At 39.8% G+C, this 21,973-nt stretch overlaps 2 protein-coding genes across 3 annotated transcripts; both read left to right on the top strand.

Moving 5' to 3' along the window:
- Window positions 1-5,848: 5,848 nt before the first annotated feature.
- Window positions 5,849-12,020, top strand: LOC142161600 (uncharacterized). 2 transcript variants are annotated; one of them, XM_075255303.1, is made up of 9 exons: window positions 5,849-7,411; window positions 8,032-8,190; window positions 9,364-9,415; window positions 9,498-9,837; window positions 9,944-10,182; window positions 10,262-10,450; window positions 11,467-11,559; window positions 11,660-11,776; window positions 11,880-12,020. In XM_075255303.1, exons 5-9 carry the CDS (start codon window positions 9,982-9,984, stop codon window positions 11,904-11,906), a joined length of 627 nt encoding a protein of 208 aa, XP_075111404.1. In that variant the 5' UTR covers window positions 5,849-7,411; window positions 8,032-8,190; window positions 9,364-9,415; window positions 9,498-9,837; window positions 9,944-9,981; the 3' UTR covers window positions 11,907-12,020. The 2 variants fall into 2 exon arrangements, with proteins under 2 accessions (XP_075111404.1, XP_075111405.1); XM_075255304.1 differs by having other exon boundaries at window positions 5,859-6,017; window positions 8,036-8,190.
- On the top strand, window positions 11,952-13,056 carry LOC107801391 (uncharacterized). Its single transcript, XM_075255305.1, has 2 exons — window positions 11,952-12,315; window positions 12,832-13,056. The coding sequence occupies exons 1-2, from the start codon at window positions 11,952-11,954 to the stop codon at window positions 12,873-12,875; spliced, it is 408 nt and encodes a 135-aa protein (XP_075111406.1). The 3' UTR covers window positions 12,876-13,056.
- The last annotated feature ends 8,917 nt before the right edge of the window (window positions 13,057-21,973 follow it).

Here is a 21,973-nt window from a genome sequence, read left to right as displayed (position 1 = left end):
TAAGAATTAAGTCTAAATCGTAATAAATAACCCAAAGGTAAGCAGTCAACCAAACATTTTGTGGAAAATAAACCCAACACAGCCTAATACCAGGGTGTCACCAGTCAAGAGCATCTATCAATACACTACAAGTCTGAAATGCCTACCAAGCTATTACAGAATAAATGAAAAGCGATAGAAATGAGATAAAGGGGGAGAAACACGGGACTACAGACGCCAAACAACTACCTCGTGAACTCCGAAGTCTGTCGGGAGCTATCAACTCTGGCTAGCAGGATCAGCAATGCCTGAATCTGCACACGGGCTGTAGGGAGTAAAGTGAGTACTCCAACTTAGTGAGTAATAATCATAAATAAAGACTGAAAGCAATAAATCATGTAACACACATTACAGACTATAATGAAATAGGAAAAGCCAGTAGACTGTGAATTAGTAAAGATATGTAAAAATCATTTTAGTTCAGTTAAACTTCATGAAATGCCTTTTCAACAATTAAGCAGGTAAATGACCGGCAATAAGAAAGATGAACACATAAAGGTTCGCTCCTCGAGCAAAATATCAACAAATTCGCCCCTCGAGCAATGTCTCAGAACAATACCAGCCCCTCGGACTATATCTCTCATCAAAATGGGTACCCGCGCTCACTAGGGATGTGCAGACTCCTGGAGGCGCCCTTACGGCCCAAGCGTAATACCAAGCCATCTCGTGGCATCATCAATAGGCTCTCGGCCTCATATCAACAAGCCACCTCATGGCGTACAATCTCACGCCCTCAGCCTCAAAATCATAATCAGGTGTTTCTTCACAACATAAGCCCTCGGCCTTACTCAGCCAAAATCCTCACAAGCCACTCGGACAACAGTGAAATATAGTGCTCAACCCAAAATATCATTTAAAATATCATAACAGAGTAAACATGATCGAGTTATGAAAAACAGTTGAATACAGCATGACTGAGTTCAAGTATAAAGTCAAAACAATGATAGAATATCAATAAAAATACCTTAAGGGTTCAAATAGTTGGCACGAGGCCCAAATATGGTATTAAGCCCAAAACATGATGTTCACAAATAGATTTCAGTCAATACGCGGTAAAATAGTCATTCGGGATGGACTAAGTGACAATCCCTAAGAGTGCACGACCCCACGCTCATCATCTAGCATGTGCGTCACCTCAATATAGCACTACGATGTGCAAATCCGGGTTTTCATACCCTCAGGACATCATTTGCAATCATTACTCACCTTAATCCGGTCCAAACTCTAGCCCGCGATGCCTTTGCCCCTCGAATTGGCCTCCACTCGCATCGAAACAATCCAAAATCAGAATCACATCGTCAAAATATGCTAAGGGAACGAAGCCCAAACGAAAAATATTAAATTTACAAAACAAATCTCGAAATTACCAAAACCCTCCCCCCAGGCCCACATCTCGGATCCCGATAAAATTCACATCAATGGATTCCTTATCACTCCCCGAGTTCATTCATACCAAAAACATCAAAATCCTACCATAAATGGCCCCTCAAATCCAAAATTCTAGGTCTCCAATTTCAAGCCCTAGTTCTTTAATTTTATGCTTAATTTACATGATTAATTAGGTAGAATTCACATTAGAATCGAGTATTAAGTCCATGAATCTTAATTTCCCTCTTGAATCTCTCTTCAATCCTCTTCAAAAAGCTCCAAAAACGCTCAAACATTGTGGAAATAAACCCCAAAATCGCGGACAAGACGACTATTTATGCATTCTGCCCAGGCCTCATTTCGTTCTTCACGAACGCGGTCAACGCCTCGCGTTCGAGAAGCACAAATCAACTTTGACCAAAAATTACTCTTCGCGATTGTGACCTGCCCATCGTGAACGCGATGCTTCTTCTGCTTGACCTTTTGCGATCACGTTACCTCACTCGCGAACGAGATGAATAAAATACCCTGAAGCTCAGCTGCCCAATTTCTCTATGCGAACACGGTCCGCTTCACGCGAACGCGATGACCAATCACCCAGGCCTTCGTGAACATGGAGCCTTCCTAGCGAATGCGAATGCTTAATTCCCAGCCTTCACCAACTAACCCTTCGTGAACGCGAAGGTCTAAATTCTCTGCAACACATAGCAGTTTCCTGCAATTCCAAAAAACATGAACTGGTTCGATTGACCACCCGAAACTCACCCGAGGCCACTGAGACTTCAACAAACATGCCCATAACTTCATTCAAACTTGTTCCAACATTCAAAATACTCAAAACAACATCAAAACACCAAATTGGCATCAGATTCAAGCCTAAGAATTCCAAAATCTTTTAAATTACACTTTTGATCATATACCCAACCAAACCACATCCGAATGACCTGAAATTTTGCACACATATAAAAAATAACACAACAGAACTATTTCAAGTCTTGAAATTCCATTATGACCTCTATCAAAATCTCACCTATCAACCAGAAATTGCAAAAAATCCAATTTCGCGAGTTCAAGCCTAAATCTACTCTGGACATCCAAAACACATTCCGATCACACTCCTAAGTCCTAAATCACCTCCCGAAACTATCCGAACCGTCATAGCTCACATTCGAACCCTCTAACACATAAGTCAATATTCGGTTGACTTTTCCAACTTAAGCTTCCTCAAAAGAGACTAAGTGTCTCAAATCTTACCAAATCCTTTCCGAACCTGAGCCAACCAATCCGATCACATATAGAACCGATAGACAAGCCAATAAGAAGAAGAAATGTGGGAAACAGAGTGGCAACTCATGCGACGATTGGCCGGGTCGTCACATCCTCACCAACTTAAATAAACGTTTGTCCTCGAACGAGTCAAGAAACATACTTGATGTCTCAAACATGTGAGGATATCTGCTCCGCATCTCTCGTTTGGCCTCCCAGGTAGCCTCCACTACGGGCCGACCTCTCTACTGCACTTTCACTGAAGCTATATCCTTTGATCTCAACTTGCGAACCTGACGCTCCAAAATAGCTGTTGGCTCCACATCATAAGTCAAATCACCATCAAACCGAACCGTCTTTAAATCCAGAACATGAGACGGATCCCCAATATACTTCCGGAGCATAGAAACATGAAATACCGGATGCACACTCGACAAGCTGGGTGGCAAAGCAAGCTCATAAGCCATATCCCCAATCCTCCGAATCACCTCAAAAGGCCCAATGAACCGAGGACTCAATTTACCCTTCTTCCCAACCTCATAACACCCTTCATGGGTGAAACCTTCAACAGAACCTTCTCACCAACCATGTAGGACACATCTCGAACCTTCCGGTCAATATAACTCTTTTGTCTCGACTGCGCTGTACGAAACCTCTCCTGAATCACCTTCACCTTTTCTAATGCATCTTACACCAAGTCTGTCCCCAATATCCTAGCCTCACCTGGCTCAAACCAACCAACTGGAGATCTACACCGTCTCCCATACAAAGCCTCATATTGAGCCATCTGAATACTCGACTGGTAGCTGTTATTATAAGCAAACCCTACAAGCAGTAGAAACTGATCCCATGACCCTCCGAAATCAATGACACAAGCACGCAACGTGTCCTCCAATATCGTAATAGTGCGCTTGGACTGTCCGTCCGTCTGAGGGTGAAAAGTTGTGGTCAACTCAACCTGAGTACCCAACTCTCGCTACACAAACCTCCAAAACTGTGAAGTAAACTGAGTGGCCCTATCTAAAATGATGAAAACTGGGACATCATGCAAACAAACAATCTCCCGGATATAGATATCTGCCAACCGCTCTGAAGAATAGGTAGTACATACATGAATAAAGTGCGCGGACTTGGTTAGTCGATCCACAATCGCCTAAATAGCATCGAACTTCTTCAAAGTCCGTAGAAGTCCAACTTCAAAGTTCATGGTGATCCGCTCCCACTTCCACTTTGGAATATCCATCCGCTGAAGCAAGCCACCCGGCCTCTGATGCTCATATTTCGCGTGCTGACAATTGAGATACCGAGCCACAAATCCCACAATGTCTTTCTTCATTATTCTCCACCAATAATGTTGTCTCAGATCCTGATACATCTTCACGGCACCCGGATGAATAGAATACTGCGAGCTATGGGCCTCCTCAAGAATTAACTCCCGAAGCCCATCCACATTGGGCACACAAATTCGGCCCTACATCCTTAACACACCATCGTCACCAATGGTCACATCCCTGGAATCATCGTGCTGAACTCTGTCCTTAAGGACAAGAAAATGAGGATAATCATACTGGCACTCTCTGATGCGATCATATAAGGAAGACCGAGAAACCATACAAGCCAATACCCGACTGGGCTCCGAAATATCTAATCTCACGAACCGATTGGCCAAGGCCTGAACATCAACTGTAAGAGGTCTCTCCCCAACTGAAATAAGTGCCAAACTCCACATACTCACCGCCTTTCGGCTCAAAGCATCGGCCACCACATTGACCTTTCCCGGATGGTACAATATAGTGATATTATAATCCTTTAGCAACTTCAACCATCTCCGATGCCTCAAATTAAGATCCTTATGATTGAACATGTGCTGGAGGCTACGATGATCAGTAAACACCTCCGAAGACACACCATACAAGTAGTGCCTCCAAATCTTCAACGCGTGAACTATGGCAGCTAACTACAAATCATGAACGAGGTAGTTTTTCTCATGGAGCGTCAACTGACGAGAAGCATAAGCAATAACCCTACCCTCCTGCATCAACACACAACCAATACCAACTCCTGAAGCATCACAATACACGGTATATAAACCCTGAAGTTGATGGCAAAACTAATACTGGAGTTGTGGTCAAAGTTGTCTTGAGCTTCTGGAAGCTCTCCTCAAACTCATCCGACCATACAAATGAAGCACCATTCTAAGTCAACTTGGTCAAGGGTGATGCGATAGATGAGAATCCCTGAACAAATCGGTGATAATAACCCGCCAAACCAAGGAAGCAGTGAATCTCTGTGGTTGAGGACGGTTTGGGCCAACTCTGAGCTGCCTCTATCTTCTTCGGATCAACCTGAATACCCTCACTAGACACCACGTGCCCCAAGAAAGTCACTGAACTGAGCCAAAACACACACTTGGAGAATTTTGCATAACGCTTCTCCTCCCTCAATCTCTGCAACACAACTCTCAAATGCTCTGCGTGCTCCTCCTAACTATGCGAATACACCAGAATATCATCAATGAAGACTATAACAAAAAAGTCGAGATAAGGCCGGAATACGTTATTCGTCAAATGCATGAATGCTGCTGGGGCATTGGTCAGCCCAAAAGACATCACCAAGAAATCATAATGACCATATCGGGTCCTAAAAGTTGTCTTAAGAATATCTAAGTCCCTGATCTTCTACTGGTTATAACCTGAACGGAGATCAATCTTGGAGAAAACTCTCGCTCCCTAAAGCTGGTTGAGTAAATCATCAATGCAAGGCAAATGATACTTGTTCTTAATTGTTACCTTGTTCAATTGCCTATGATCAATGCACATCCTCATAGTGTTATCCTTCACTACTAGAAAATGAATTTATTGGAACAGTTTTTAGGCAACGGTTCTGTAATTGTTACAGTAGATCATATTTTGGAACAGTTTAACCGTCCTAATAGAGTTAAAAGGCTTTTGGCACACTTCTGAACAATAATCGTTCCAATAGTTTAGTAACTGTCACCATAAGTAAAGATATTGAGACGGTTTTGATATGCGATACAATAGGGTTGTTTGTGGGAACGATTTTGTGAAATAAAAAGCTATAGGAACGGTCTAATTTCCCTCCTAGGTATTTATTAAAAAACTAAAATAGTGGACCCCACTAATATTTTAATAACTCTAAAATGTAAAACTAACCTAGAACACATCGACTTTCAACCAGACTCCCCCAAAATCTCAGACACCCCTTAGCTTTCTCTGTTCTTCAACCTAGAATACACCGACGAACTCTGTCGACCAACTCTGGTGAAGGACGATAATTTCCGGTGAAGAACGACCATTATCGGCTAACATACCATAATCTCCAAGGTAGGCGTTTGGTTTTTTACCCTGTTCGATTTTCGCTTTCTTCTTCCCTAGTCTAAAAAATTATTTCATTGTTTCTTTTATTTTCTTTCTTTGATAATATTTATGATAAACCCATTTTACTTCTGTTTTGTCTGTATTATACGTTATATTTTGTGATTTTTAGTTTGCGAAATTGGGGGATTTATTTATTAGGTTTTGATTTTGTGTTAGAAACCATGAGATTTGATGTTTGCTATCGATGTTCGATGTTCGATGATAGTATGATGCCATAGTGAATGCTCCCTATTGTAGTGTTGATCAGAATGGAGGAAGAGTTCCATGATATGGTTTGGAGTTAGTATCATAATTTACATGGCTGAAAAGTTTATCATCACTACATTGTTTTCTAGTCATTCTCGTGAAATATTGAGTTATTTGTTGACAAAGCTGCTGGAACAAGGTCAAAATTCCAGTTATTATGAGATGTTAAATTAATCTTGCTGTGAAGTGATACCATCCTAATTGTATATAATATTTCTCCTCTCTCTAAGGGGTAATTTCTGAAGTTGGATTTTAAGTTCATACGGGAAGATTTTGCGAGGGAAGGGATTTTAGAATCCTGCCATCTATTTTCCGTTTTAATTTGCTTTGGACATCTCTCTTACTAAAGGTTTGTTACAATTTTGTTCTCTATAATTTTTTGGCCAAGTTATTTAGTATGGACTTTTCCTGAGTAATTTTTCATTAGGTGGGTATATAGTCATTTAGCAGTTATGATTTTAAATGAACTATACGATGATTGGCTCGAGATGCTAGGGCAGTTGGCTTGGCTTATACAAAATGTGTATTTATTATTTAAGATTTAAAATCACAATTTTTGTAATATTGGTCATGAGAAGTAAATGATAATTCAGTTTGTAATCATTATGGCAATACCTTGTAACCAGAATCAGCTTGTTGGACCTTTTGCATGAGCGAATTGCTCCTAAAGAAAACACATGTTGAAACTACCACTGCAAAGTTTGGTTTCTTTTATTTCACTCGATACGAGTATTCTGAAGTTTATTTGGCTTATTTACTAATTCCCAAGCTCCGTTCGTTTATTGGTATTTATATTTGTGGTTTTCTTAATAATTCGGAGCTTCGCAAATTGGTCAGTTTCTCGTCGATACTGTTTTTTGCTTCCTATGCTTTAGTTATGTGTAAAGTAGTAGCGTTCTATGCCATTTCTTAGTTTCTTGTGTGATAGTTGTATGTAGTTGATTTAAATATTTATGCTTCTTGAATGCTATATTAATCCTGAAAGCTCCTAGAAGTTTCATGTTTAAAGCAATGTTATTAAAAGCGAGCGCTTCTCGCTTAAAGCGCAAAATCAAAGCGAGGCGAGGGGTCTACGCTTTTCTGCCCTGAAGCAGGTAAATTTCTCTTCTCTTCTTCTCTTCTTCTGCTTCTTCTCTTTTTTCTCTTCTCTCCCTCTTCTGATTTCTCTGCTACTGTTCGACTCCTCTCATCTTTTCTCTTTCCTTTATATTTTTGTTATTTCTTCTTTTCTATCATGCCTTGTTTCTCTTTTATCTGGTATAACCTCAGTTTTATTATAGTAATTTTTTCTACACATTTCCATCTAGAAGCAAAGATGAACTCCACCTATGTCACCTAGAAAAGGGATTATATAAAACCATTTTTAAGTATTGATTGCTAAAACTGCCTCCCGGTACCAACTCCAAAGGGTCCCTGTTAATAACTCTGCATAGATGGTCTAGTTTGTATCAGTTCCTTGTATATTAAGCTTGTTTTTGCCGGTTAATATAGCAGTCATGAAGGATGATGATATAACGCATGCATGTATTTGTGGTTGTTTCATTTTAATAAGCTTCAGGATCATTCCATTATTTTAGTTTGTATCTGTTCCTTGTATATTAAGCTTGTTTTTGCTGGTTAATATAGCAGTCATATATACCATCTTTACTTGTTTAAATGTCTTTGTATGCAATGTTTAGTCCTTTTACTGTACTAAAGCTACTAAATGGTGTAGGTAGTTTGGGAGCATGAACAATTTTCAAGACTGAGAGTCATTGCACCAACACTATCTGAATTCTGCTGCACCTGAATTACTGGAAAGCATAGGAGGCTGATAACAGGTTGCGGCTTAGCTTCTAATACCTCTTTGTTCTATTGTAGTAACTTCATATATGTACACATACTAGTTAGTGCTTTTGGTTGATTGTTTTTCAACATTCTGTTATGCTTTTTTCTATCTTTTTTTGGAATTTTAATTTTTTAATGTTGCAAAGTTCTGAAGCTCGATTTGCACTCCTTTGGCCATTTGTCTTTGAATTGCTTTTTGATGTAAAAAACAGAGCTCTGCTGTGTTAAGAAATCAGTTGTTGACTGTTGTTAAGACAGAGATTAGTGTTGTTTACAGCAGTGTTTTGCAGATCTGGACAGTGTTTTTTTTTATGCAAATCTAGACACTGTTAGACAGTGTTGTTTACAACAGTATTTTTTTTTGCAAATCTGGACAGTTTTTTTTTGCAAATCTGGACAGTGTTATTTATAGCAGAGTTTTCTTTTGCAAATCTGGACAGTTTTGGACAATGTTGTTTATGGCAGTGTTTTTTTTTGCAAATTTGGATAGTTTTGGACAGTGCTAGAAATTTTTTTGGCTTAGTTTGCACAACAGTGTTTTGTTTTGTTAATTTTCCAAGGTTGTTGGTTCATGAACATGTGATTTAACCTGTGGTTTCCACAATTTGTTCCCATTCGAGCAGTAACAAGTCTTCCTTATACGAGCTATCACATGCTTACTGGGGTGATTTAGAGGTCAAAACTGAGGCTGTTGAAATGGAAAATAGCCTGATGGCCTCTTCTTTGCAAGTTCTGCCTTCTGCACTCTTTAGAAACACTAGACTGTAGAGTAGGAGGACCACATACTATCACACCAATATCTACACTTCCCCAACTCTTTGCATGTGATCCAAATATCTCTGCAGAAAAAGAAGTTAAAACACATTGTCATGAAAATATAGTAGTACACATTAAAATGTTTCTCCAAATGTACCTTAGAAATCTGGTCTTTCACCATGTCGGATAGTATTAACAGATCGAGCCTCTTCCAGATTCTTATGTAAAGAGGCCTCAAAATTTTGCTGTAGGATGTCAACCTTCTTTATGTTGTCCTCTGGCTCCTCCTTCAGTGAGGTTTTCCTTTCCCAAAGATACCATAAAGCGATCACGAGACCCCCAAATATAACAACACTTGCAACCATGCATCCAATCAACAAAAGACCCTTGTACCACCAGTAATATATGTTGTGTGGATTTATGTAGAAAAAAAAGTTGACAACCCCTTATTTATCTTTGACAGGTGAATAAGAAAAGAGGAAACTCATAAGAAGAGGTCTACTGTGGAGGTAAAGGTAATAGTCTGATCCTTTGAATTCAACTGTCGTCTTTTATATAATACCTGTTAGAGCTAATTTAATTTGTATTCTTCATCAGGTTCTGATAAATATGAATCAAGAAAGACCTTCAAAAGCCAAAAGAAAGACAAACGTCACATACATAAAAGCTGGAACAATGGCATCTTTGGCAAACCAAATAAGGAGTTCGTTTAGCCAAAAATATGTTGTTCCTGCACGTCCATCTAACAAAGAGCGTCCATCTAACAAAGAGAGTCGAATATCATTGAAGAGAATCAGCTAATACCCCAATATCCAGAAGTAGCATGTACACATTAGATCAACCACTCCTGCAACACAAGTAGTAGAGGAACAAGTAGAGGAACGAGTTCAGTTGGATTCGACAATTCCTATCACAAATGAACAATGTGAGGAACAAGGTAAGACCGTATAGACTTTATCTAAAATGCTTACATCCTATTTCAGTCATACACAATGTATCAACAATAGTAATTTGGTGGTTTTCTTTGGTTTGTATGGTTGTAGGCCCTTCCATTCAAAGGAGAAACAGAGGTCGAACAAAGATGAAAAGTGTACATGGACAGCAAGAGCGTAAATTGATTTTAATTAACTACTTAAATCAACCTGTTGGTCCTACTGAAGCTGTTGTGCTAGAGTTTGGAAGTTTCCTCGGCACGTTGGCAAGGAATGCGACTCTATGTCCTCTTGATATTTTGGATTGGAGGAAGATGGATACAAAAGAGGATGTATGGGAATATACCAAGGTCAGAAGATCTTCATTTTCAATTTTTAGTTGAAAATCTTTCATATTTTCTGCATTAACAGATTTGACACCAATTGTAGGATAAATATGATAAAAAATATACTTTGGAAATAGTCCAAGCTACCTGGAGAAAGCACAAGAGTAGATTGAAAAAATTTCACTTTGACGCCTATCAAAATGATGAAACTCGAATGAAAAATGTCCCTGAAGATGTTCTAGCTTCTCAGTTTAAGGAACTCCTTAGGTATTGGAACTCTGAAAATCTCCAGGTAAGTCTAGTTCTTTCTACTTGTTCTTATTCTTCTTCTAGAACTTCTTCTTCCTCCTCCTCCTCCTCCTCTTCCTCCTCCTCCTCCCGGAGATATTTCCTCCATTTTTGTCTTCTTCTTCTTCTTCTTAAAAATGTGATCTTGACCAAATACAAGCCTATGTAACAATGAGCCTCTGGAGAAAGCTGCTTCAGCAGCTTAAGAAGATGTGAATATGAAATTGAATATCACATGAAAGTCAAATATTATGAAATAATAAATTAATATAAGATCTTGAATTTTGAAACTGGTAGACAGTATTGTTAATGTGTCATATTATTGTGACAAATCAAAGGAAGGAGGAGGCATTTTGGAGTGCAATGACATGTAAACTTAATTATGATCCTAGGAATATATTTTAATTGTTTGTACAAAATTGCAATGTTGGCACCATCATGCCTTAAACATGTTGTAATTATTGCAATTATTTTTTCCGTTGGTACTTAGTTTTATTTTCAAGCTCACACATACTTTGGAAGCATATTTGTTGTGATTTTCCTTGTGACAAATATGTTTCTCATTACACATGGTTGGTATTTTATGCCTTCTTTCATTGATCTAAGTGCTGTTTCTGGAGTCTTACACAGTGATGGTGTTCCATTCCATCTGTTGTTGGTCCAACTGCAATTTGACATGTGCTTATGCACGTACTTATTATCTCTATAGCATTTCAGCAATTCCTTTATGTGCTCTTCTTAAAACTGTACAGTATTTGATGTGGCATATCTGTCATCTTCATCAATTGGGTTCTTAAGACACTGCTTATTACATAGAGCTACTGATTTTACAGAAACTTTTAAATGTGAAAAGTCTGGCCCATATGGACTGCATATTTTATTTTATTATGTGCTTCTGTGGATTGCTCTGGTTACTTGATCTCATCTTTATCTATCTATATTTTCTCTTCTATTGTGTTTACTGTATACTTCTCAAGTTCTATTTGTAAGTTGTTATTTGGTGCTTCTTTCTTCCTGCAGAAAATGTCCAAAACTAATATTGAAAACCGGGAAAAGTTGAAGAATCCTTACACTGCTGGAAAAAGAAGTTTTGCTTTAGTTCGCTCTAAGTTGGTGTGTAACTCGCAAATCATGAAAAAATATTTCTAAGTTTTGGCTCATGTTTAGTTTATGGCAGGTCATTAGGAATACTAACACATTTCCACGTGACTAGGAAAATGATAAGGAAATTTCGGATCCTTTAACACCAAAGGAAGTCTTTGTAGCTGCAAGAAAAAGGAAAGCTGGACGATCATACATGTTCTTGGATGAAGACACAACTAGTAAAATTGTGCGAATTATACTTAACTATTGTTATACCGAGATAAATCGTATATTTCTGTTCGTTTACTTGTTATTTACTTGAATTCTATATTTTTGAATTTGCTTTGTAGGCTGAAATGGAGGATATAAAAGCATAACAAACTGAAAATGGCAATGAGCCCATAGAGGCATTTGCAGCTGTCATGGGACAGGAACATCCAAGGCGTTTGAGATTGTATGGACGGGGGGTTACAAGAACTTCTTTGAGAGGAAAAGTAGGATGTTCTGAACACTCTTCACATTCCACAAATTGTTTGCAAAAAATGGAGGAAAAAATACAGAGAATGGAAGAAAAAATTGAGGAACAAAAGGCAACTATTTGTCAAGAAGTTATTGCGGATGTTCTTGCACGACTTCAACGTTCTGGAATTAACATTGATGCTAATATTATTCTAGCAGCATTGGGTGATAATTCACCAAGAGAAGTTTCATCTTCACAACAAACAACTTTGCAACCAATTCATCGTCCATCTATTGGTAGCATCAAAGGAGGCCAGCTCATTACAGGTATTAACTCATTGACAATTTAATAATTTTTGTGAGTTTCCGATGCCTTAGGTTGTTGAAATAATCTGTTCATGTAGTAATATCTAGAGAGTTGAATTCTATCATTTGTCTATTGCTGATTCTGGAATTTGGGCAGATTGTTTTATGTGTCAATTAGCATAGTGAAGTGACTTTTGGTTGCTGTATCTGTACGCATTATGTCAGTTAGAATCTGCGTTTGTGTTCCTCTATTTTTAATTGTCAAATGTTAGATTCTGCAGTGTAAATTGACAGGAGCTAGAGTGTTCCTTCGTTACTTTGGTCTGCTGTTGGAATTGATTGGCTTTGAAATGGAGTTGAGGCTTTGAATACTAATGTCATTTGAAAATGTAAAACCTTTTAGTTGTCTTATGGAAATATTGGAAGTTAGAAAATATTTATCTTCTTGTTTGACATTCAGGCTTTGAATCAATTACTTTGTGATTCAAACATCTTAAAATTTTCTTTGTTTAATCATTTATTGATCGTCATTTGTAGGTGCAACGATTGCAGATGAAAGCAGTGATGAAGACCTTACCTGAGTGTTGTTGATCGTTGCTAGACTTTCTCATTATGTTCCAGGATATTTTAGTTTAGAACTTTTTGTACGCAAACTCATCTATTTCAACTTAGATATTGTTGATCAAACAATATTGCATATTTTATTTTTGTGTATGGATAATGCTAGTTTGATATTTCAATGTTATTTTGTAGTTTATATAAGTTATGGTGTATAAAATTTTGTTATATAAGTTATGGTGTATAAAATTTTGTTGCAAGGGAAATATTCCTAGCTATAAATATATATAACCATTGAAATATACCATATAACCGTTGCAATAGACCTAGCAAACAATAATAGCAGCCCCTAATAACTGTTACAATAGGCTATAGATAATTGTTGCAATAGATCACAAAAACCATTACAATATATTATAAAAACCGTTGCGATAGTCGTAAAATATCGTTCGCACAAATATATCAGAACGGTTTATAACCGTCCCACCAAAATAAAACTGTTCCACAGATTGATGTAACAATATACGGGGACGATTTTGTAACTATTTCACGTTCTAATAGACCTATGGTAACAGCAAATCCGGGAACGAGTGCTAAATCGTCCCAGTATCTCTATAGGGTCGGTTAGTGTATTTATTGCAACAGTTTTAGAAGGGTTGCCATAAGCCTTTTTTCTAGTAGTGCTTCTTCTTCACGAATAGAACCGGCGCACCCCAAGGTGACACACTAGGCCGAATGAACCCCCTTATCGAGGAGTTCCTGAAGCTGATCCTTTAACTCCTTCAACTCCGCTGGTGCCATACGATACGGCGGAATAGAAATGGGCTAAGTGCCCGACACCCGGTCAATACCAAAATCAATATCCCTATCCGGTGGCATGGCCGGCAGGTCTGCAGGAAATACATCGGGAAAATCCCTCACAACAGGAACATAATCAATATTGGGAGTCTCTGCATCGACATCCCTCACAAAGGCTAGATACGAAAGACAACCCTTCTCAACCATACGTTGGGCCTTCAAGAATGAAATCACTCTACTGGGAACATAATCAGTCACACCTCGCTACTCATTCCGTGGCACACCCGGTATAGCCAATGTGACTGTCTTAGCATGACAGTAAAAAATAGCATGACACGGAGATAGCCAATCCATGCCCAAAATGACATCGAAATCCACCATACACAATAATAAAAGATTCACTCGGGTGTACAGACCCCCAATAGTCACCACACAGTACCGCTACACATGGTCTACAACAACAGTATTGCCCACCGGGGTAGATACATGAACAAGTAAAGTGAGAGACTCAGATGAACTGGCGATGGTGGTGAAGTAACTGGCGATGAAGCTGATGACTGACCCCTCTTCTCAGATGAAATCGTAAGACGACGAGGACACTGCCTCCACATATGACCCATCTCTCCACACTCATAGCAGCTCATGGGTGCTGGAGAAGGGGACTGAAGGGAACCCCTAGCATTGGAATGACTAGCAGATGCACTCGGCATAGAATAGCCCTGAACTGATGGAGCACGAGACAAATTCTAAGCTGGAAGGGCACTAAGTGATGACTGGCCCTGATAAGAACTGTGAGAACCATGGCCCAATGACATCCCACGATAACCTGGGCGAGTTGGTTGAGCATGCCTGAATGGACAGCCTCTACAATACTGAACCTGACCTCTCGAAGGCGTACCGCTGTAACTACTAGATCCTCGAGACTTTTTAGCCTCCCTCTCCTCTCACTCCTGGCGACGAACAGACTCAATCTCACGGGAAATATCCACAACCTCCTCTAAAGTAGCCCCAGTCACCCTCTCCCTAGTCATAAGAATACGAAGCTGATAAGTGAGGCCATCAACAAACCTCCTAATCCTCTCTCTCTCTTTCGAAACCAACCAAATAGCATGACGAGCTAACTCGAAGAACCTCATATCATACTGCGTTACAGTCATCTCTCCCTAGAGCAACCACTTAAACTGCATGCGTAGCTCCTTTATGTGAGACAACGACACATACTTCTCCAGAAAGAGAACAGAGAACTGCTGCCAGGTAAGTGGTGCTGCACCAACAGGCCTACGCCTCTCCAAAGTCTCCCACCAAGTGAAGGCAGCTCTAGAAAACTGATAAGTAGTGAAAGCGACCGCGCTGGTCTCTAGAATACCCGTTGTACGAAGCATCCTCTGACACTTATCCAAGAAACCCCGGGCATCCTCTCCCTTTGCATCACTGAAGGTCCCAGGCTAAAGTCTACCAAAACCTCTCCAACCTACACTGCTCGTCCTCTAGCATGGTAAGAACTACATATTCCTGAGCAGCTACAACTGGCTGGGCTGGATGTGCCCCCGGTGTCTGAAGTCCCTGCACGATCTGCTCAGGTGTGCGAGCGGCGGGAGTGTGATTGCCTCCCCCGGCCTGAGAAGTAGTTGCAGCTTTAGTAGCTGAGACCGCCCGAGCTAGGCTAGTGCAAACTGATAGGATCTAAGCCAAGGCCTCTTGAAGACCCGGAATCACAATGGGCACAGCTGGTACTGCTGGATCGTCCATAACCGGGACTTGATCCTGGGTTGGGGCGGCTGGTGGATCTGCAGGTGCTGCCCTAGCTATTGTGCTAGCCACACCCCTGCCCCTACCGCAACCACGACCGCGTCCTTGGCCTCTAGTGGCCACAGCTAGTGGTACTGGTGGTCGTCCATCCTGATCGGTAGTGCGTGTCTTCACCATTTGCGAGAGAATAAAATAACAAAAGTTAAGTACTCGGATCAACAAATTTGCACGACAAGAATTTCAAGAATATGAAGTTTGTCCTAAAGGTTCTACAGCGTCTCGAGGATAAATACAGACGTCTCCGTACCGATCTGCGAGACTCTACTAAACCTGCTCATGACTTGTGAGACCTATGTAACCTAGGCTCTAATACCAACTTGTCACGACCCTAAACCTAGACCCGGTCGTGATGATGCCTCTCATGAAGACAAGGCCAGCTGACAATTTCCCATTCCAGTTTTAAGCAATTAAACAATAAGAATTAAGTCTAAAACATAATAAATAACCCAAAGGTAAGTAGTTAACCGAATAGTTTACGGAAAATAAACCCAACACAGTCCGATATCGGGGTGTCACTAGTCATGAGCATCTATCAATATACTACAAGTCTGAAATGCCTACCAAGCTATTACAGAATAACTAAAAAGAGATATAAATGAGATAAAGGGGGAGAAACACGGGACTGCGGACGCCAAGCATCTACCTCGTGAACTCCGAAGTGCCCGGGAGCTCCAACTCTCGCTAGCAGGATCAACAACGCCTGAATCTGCACACGGGGTGTAAGGAGTAAAGTGAGTACTCCAACTCGGTGAATAATAATTATAAATAAAGACTGAAAGCAAGAAATCACGTAAGGCACATTACAGGTTATAATAAAGTAGTAAAAGTCGGTAGGCAGTGAATTAGTAAAGATATGTAAAAATCATTTTAGTTCAGTTAAACTTCATGAAATGCCTTTTCAACAATTAAGTAGGTAAATGACAAGCAATAAGAAAGATAAACACATAAAGGTTCCCCTCTCGGGCACAATATCAACAAATTTACCCCTCGGGCAATGTCTCAGAATAATACCAGCCCCTCGGGCTATATCTCACATCACAATGGGTACCCGTGCTCGCTGGGGGTGTGCAGACTCCTAGAGGGGCCCCTTACGGCCCAAACGCAATATCAAGCCATCTCGTGGCATCATGACTAGGCTCTCGGCCTCATATCAACAAGCCACCTCGTGGTGTACAATCTCAGGCCCTCGGCCTCATAATCATAATCAGGTGTTTCCTCACAACATAGGCCGTCGGCCTTACTCAGTCAAAATCCTCACAAGCCAATCGGGCAACAGTGAAATATAATACTCAGCCCAAAATATCATTTAAGTGTTAAAGTAGAGTAAACATGGTTGAGTTATGAAAACACGTTGAATATAGCATGACTGAGTTCAAGTATAAAGTCAAAACAATGATGGAATATCAATAAAAATCCCCTAAGGGTCAAATAGTTGGCACGAGCCCCAAATATGGCATTCAGCCCAAAACATGATGTTCACAAATAGATTTCAGCGGTAAAATAGTCATTCGGGATGGACTAAGTCACAATCCTCAATAGTGCACGACCCCATGCTCATCATCTAGCGTGTGCGTCACCTCAATATAGCACTACGATGTGCAAATCCGAGGTTTCATACCCTCAGGACATTATTTACAATCATTACTCACCACAATCCGGTCCAAACTCTAGCCCGCGACGCCTTTGCCCCTCGAATCGGCCTCCACTCGCGTCGAATCCATCCAAAATCAGAATCACGACGTCAAAATATGCTAAGGGAACAAAGCCCAAGCGAAAATATTCAATTTACAAAACAAATCCCGAAATTATCAAAACCCTCCCCTCGGGCCCACGTCCCAGATCCCGATAAAATTCACATCAATGAATTCCTTATCACTCCCCGAGTTCATTCATACCAAAAGCATCAAAATCCAACCACAAATGACCCCTCAAATCCCAGATTCTAGGTCTCCAATTTCAAGCCTAGTTCTTCAATTTTAGGCTTAATTTCCATGATTAATTAGGTAGATTTCACTTTAGAATCGAGTATTAAGTCCATGAATCTTACCTCCAAGTGTTTCCCTTGAATCCCTCTTCAATCCTCTTCAAAAAGCTCCAAAAACGCTCAAAAATGGTGGAAATAAACCCAAACATTGCGGACAAGATGACTATTTAAACATTCTGCCTAGGCCTCATTTCCTTCTTCTCGAATGCGGTCAACGCCTTGCGTTCGCGAAGCACAAATCAACTTTGACAAAAATTACTCTTCGCGATCGCGACCTGCCTATCGCGAACACGATACTTCTTCCGCTTGACCCTTCGCGATCGCGTTACCTCACTCGCGAACGTAGTGAATAAAATACCCTGAAGTTCGGCTGCCCAATTCCTCTATGTGAACGCGGTCCACTTCACGCGAATGCGATGACCAATCACCCAGCCCTTCGCGAACGCGGAGCCTTCCTCACAAATACGAAGGCTTAATTCCCAGCCTTCACCAACTAACCCTTTGCGAATGCAAGGACCCAATCGCGAACGCGAAGGTCTAAATTCTCTGCAATACACAACAGTTTTTTTGCAATTCCAAACAACATGAAATGGTCCGATTGACTACCTAAAACTCACCCGAGGCCTCCGGGACCTCATCCAAACATGCCAACATATCCCATAACCTCATTCAAACTTGTTCCAACTTTCAGAACGCTCAAAACAACATCAAAACACCAAATTCGCATCAGATTCAAGCCTAAGAATTCCAAAATCTTCTAAATTACGCTTTTCATAAAAATCCCAACCAAACCACGTCCGAATGACCTACAATTTTTCGCACACATTCCAAATGACACAACAGAACTATTGCAACTCTCGGAATTCCATTCCGACCCTATATCAAAATCTTATCTATCAACTGGAAATCGCCAAAAATCCAATTTCGCCAATTCAAGCCTAAATCTACTCCGGACTTCCAAAACACATTCCGATCACACTCTTATGTCCCAAATCGCCTCCCAAAGCTATCTGAACTATCGAAACTCACATACGAGCCCTCTAATACATAAGTCAACATCCGGTTGACTTTTCCAACTTATGCTTCCTCAAAAGAGAATAAGTGTCTCAAATCTTACCAAATCCTTTTCGAACCTAAGCCAACCAACCCGATTACATATAGAACCGATAGACAAAGCAATAAGAAGTAGAAATGGAGAAAACAGAGCAGAAACTAATGAGACAACTGGTCGGGTCGTCACAATACGCCTTTCCGAATTTAAGGGTAATAAATAGGAAGAGCGCGATCACTCATTTAAGCGTTGCTATAGGATTTGATATGCACGAGTGGAATATGATGTGGAGCATGATTTATGAAGCAATTAATAATATGTAGTAAAGTATTTGCACGTAGGAAAAATAAATATAGTTTCTAAATAATTAAAAGACAGTTACAGGAAAAAGAAACAAAAAGACAAGTCAGTTTCAGGGATAAAGGATCATAAATACTTAAAAGAAAATGAACAGTTAAATTCAAATAAGGGACAAGGGTACATGATAAAGCATGCTTGGACTAATTAATAAAAAAAAATAAGTTCGTCATAGTAAAAGCCTAAAGGTATCCCCAGCAGAGTCGCCATGCTGTCGCACCCCCTTTTTTTCCTTCCCTTTTTTATGGGGAAGAGAGGTCCGGGTTTCGACATTTATGGGGGTAGTAACTCATTTCCTTTTGGGAAGTGGGTATTTTGAAGAGTCGCCACCGAACGAATTATGGTGCATTAGGGAACCTAGAGCGATTAACTCTTGGATTGGTTTGCGTTACCAGAGATTTATGGTAAGGGCTCGAGATAACCTTGAGAGGAAGGTATTAGGCACCCCTCTTGGTCCACAACTGTGGGTCCCAACCGAACTTATACTTATGAATTAATTATCTACGAGATAAGTGGGTGAAACATATAAGTAAAGCATGTTGGGCATTGTATGACTCAAATGATAAGACATAGAATTTGGACAAGTTGTGTGCATAAAAATAAAGTAAAGTTATTTAAGCGAAGGGGATTTGGGAAGAGGGGTCCTAGGTTGGTTAACCTATAGGATCACCCCACGTAATGCCCGGTAAACACTCCTCAATGAGGGGCTACACGTAACATTAGCGCGTAGTCATCATATCCCATTCTACCCAAGTCCCTCCCCTTGGTCATAGCCTAAAGCGTTTTAATAACCTTGACAATGTCCTATGTGTGCATTACCCGTCCCTTCCTTGTGGTCATGGATGTATTTTAGGACCTCTACATTTAGGCAGCTCTAGATAACCCCTAAGGTGTTTTAAAAGAAGAAAATTCTAGGCGACATGCAAGAACAGTTAGGACTGCATATAAAGCAAACTAGAGGCTCACAGTTACCTCCTCAAACATACCACATAAATGCACGTCTTCAAACAATATTCAAAGAGAACAAATCTTAGAACATGATATCTAAGTAAGCAGGGGTTATAAAGCCAATATTTGAAGGATCCTATTTAATTTGCCTACTAATTAAACCCATTAAATCTGAACAACTTTAAGTAGCAGAAATGCAGTTTCAGAGTTGCAGGATTTGAAAACGCCCTATAGGCTTGCCTAAAGCAGAATAGTGAAGAGCATGATAACTATGTCTGATGTAGTAAAACAGTGAACAGTTTTAAAACGGACTCTTGAGTTCCTATAGGCATGCCATCTAGTGATAGTGAAGGTAGTATTTAAAAGAATTCATTTAAGGAAAACAAACCATTGATTAGGCCAGTTTCGAAGTAAACTAACATGAATTGAACTGACTTATTGATTTTATTCTATAGGTAGAATTTCTGATTTTGTTCCCTATAAACATGGTATCTAATTGTTAAGAACTGCTGTTAGAAACTTATAGGCATGATATCTAATGAGAACAAATACCCGTTGTAATAGAAACTGAACTTGATCACATTCTATAGGCACGGTATCTACTTATGAAGTTGATTCTTTTTTAAAGACCTATAGACATGATTTCTATCGTTGGAACCACTTAAACCCAATAGGCATGATTTCTAGCATGGTAAGGAAAACATAGCAAGTATATTAATATGATCCTATAGGCATGGTTTCTAGCATGGTACAACAGATATAGCAAGCATAAAACCCTACAGGCATGGTTTCTACCCATATTACCCCACAGATATGTAACTACCCACCCTTTTTTACTAATCACCCCAATATTCGTTTACAAATAATTATTACAAACCAAATGAATGAATTACATAAGTAGATAAAATAAAAGAAGAAGTTACACTATAGGGAGCCTGACACAGGCCGAAATGATTTTCCCAAGCCTCCAATGGCCTCAAATGCCAAATTCCATAGACAATATCATTGTCTAGGTGCGTTAGAGTTCCCTAAGGATCTCAAGGATACCAGGAAGTGATCACTCCTAGACTTTCCATAACAAGGATTGAGTAAGTGTAGTGTGGAAGGACTAGCCTCAGTATGCCAGAGTTCAGAGGGATCTCAGAAGGATCCCAAAGCAGTACACACACTGGAGGGGGCAGAACCTAGGGACTTAGGAGTAAAGTGGGAGTGCTCGACATAGTTTTGATAAGGTTTTGACTAGAAAACAATACTGGATTAATTCAATAAGTAAAGAAGTTTTCTGAAAATAAGGACTGATCAGTAGTAAAATAGTTTGAAAACAATGTAAACATTTTTCCAAAAATCAGCAAGCGAACAGGCTGGCTACAGAACAAACAGGTCCAGCATCACTTAACAACAGAATTCACACAGGGGTAGTGAGAATTGGGGACATACAGAACACATCAATGTCATAGTGAAGCACATAACAACAAGAACACAGAAGCTTTTCTAGAGTTTTAAGGAATTAGTCATACAACTAGAAGCAGGGACATGGAGCATGAATCATAGAACAACCATGTGAAACATATTACACTTGGATAAATTAAACATATAAACAGAGTTACCTAGAGATATTAGGCAACTTAGCAAAACAGACTAAACCTAAACCTAAGTAAATTGATTGATTAAAGCATGCTGGCACACATAGGACAACTCAGGTTGAGGCATGCTAGATAAAGCGATAGGCAGATCCTTAGACATACTAATCATAAGTTAATAGGAAAGAATGCATACAACTAGTGATTAATTAGTGTAGTTTAGGCATGCTAGGTGAAACAATGATTTAGACATGCTAGTTACACATTGAACAACCAAATAGTGAGCAGGAACAAGACTTGAAATCAATGAACTAAAGTAATAACAGAACACATATGGTTTTGGACTTGAAATTGAATTAGGACATACCGGTCAAGGAGATCCAACACAGAGTATAGAGCAGGTGTAGTGCAATAACTAGCCTTGGCTTACAGCCGGCTAGTTCAATAGAAGTAGCAAGTAACAAAAAAGAGCAGAGAGCCTTTAAGTGTAAAAGAGAGTTATTGAACTAATGTCTGTGTATGGAAGTGAGAATAGAGGAGAGTATATATAGTAGTTGAGAGCAGAGTAAAATAGTGTAAAGGAAATCAATCTTC

The sequence above is a fragment of the Nicotiana tabacum genome, chromosome 6, assembly GCF_000715075.1.
Source record: "Nicotiana tabacum cultivar K326 chromosome 6, ASM71507v2, whole genome shotgun sequence".
Taxonomy (NCBI): Eukaryota; Viridiplantae; Streptophyta; class Magnoliopsida; order Solanales; family Solanaceae; genus Nicotiana; species Nicotiana tabacum.
This window is presented reverse-complemented; position numbering and strand designations above follow the sequence as displayed.

Excerpts from the sequence above, each read along its gene's own strand:
- LOC142161600 (XM_075255303.1), top strand. The coding sequence starts at position 9,982 with ATGAAAAGTGTACATGGACAGCAAGAGCGTAAATTGATTTTAATTAAC. Across the intron at positions 11,560-11,659 it reads CTTTAGTTCGCTCTAAGTTG|GAAAATGATAAGGAAATTTC; the intron begins GTGTGTAACTCG and ends CCACGTGACTAG. Across the intron at positions 11,777-11,879 it reads AAGACACAACTAGTAAAATT|GCTGAAATGGAGGATATAAA; the intron begins GTGCGAATTATA and ends TTTGCTTTGTAG.
- LOC107801391 (XM_075255305.1), top strand. The coding sequence starts at position 11,952 with ATGGGACAGGAACATCCAAGGCGTTTGAGATTGTATGGACGGGGGGTT. Across the intron at positions 12,316-12,831 it reads AGGAGGCCAGCTCATTACAG|GTGCAACGATTGCAGATGAA; the intron begins GTATTAACTCAT and ends CGTCATTTGTAG.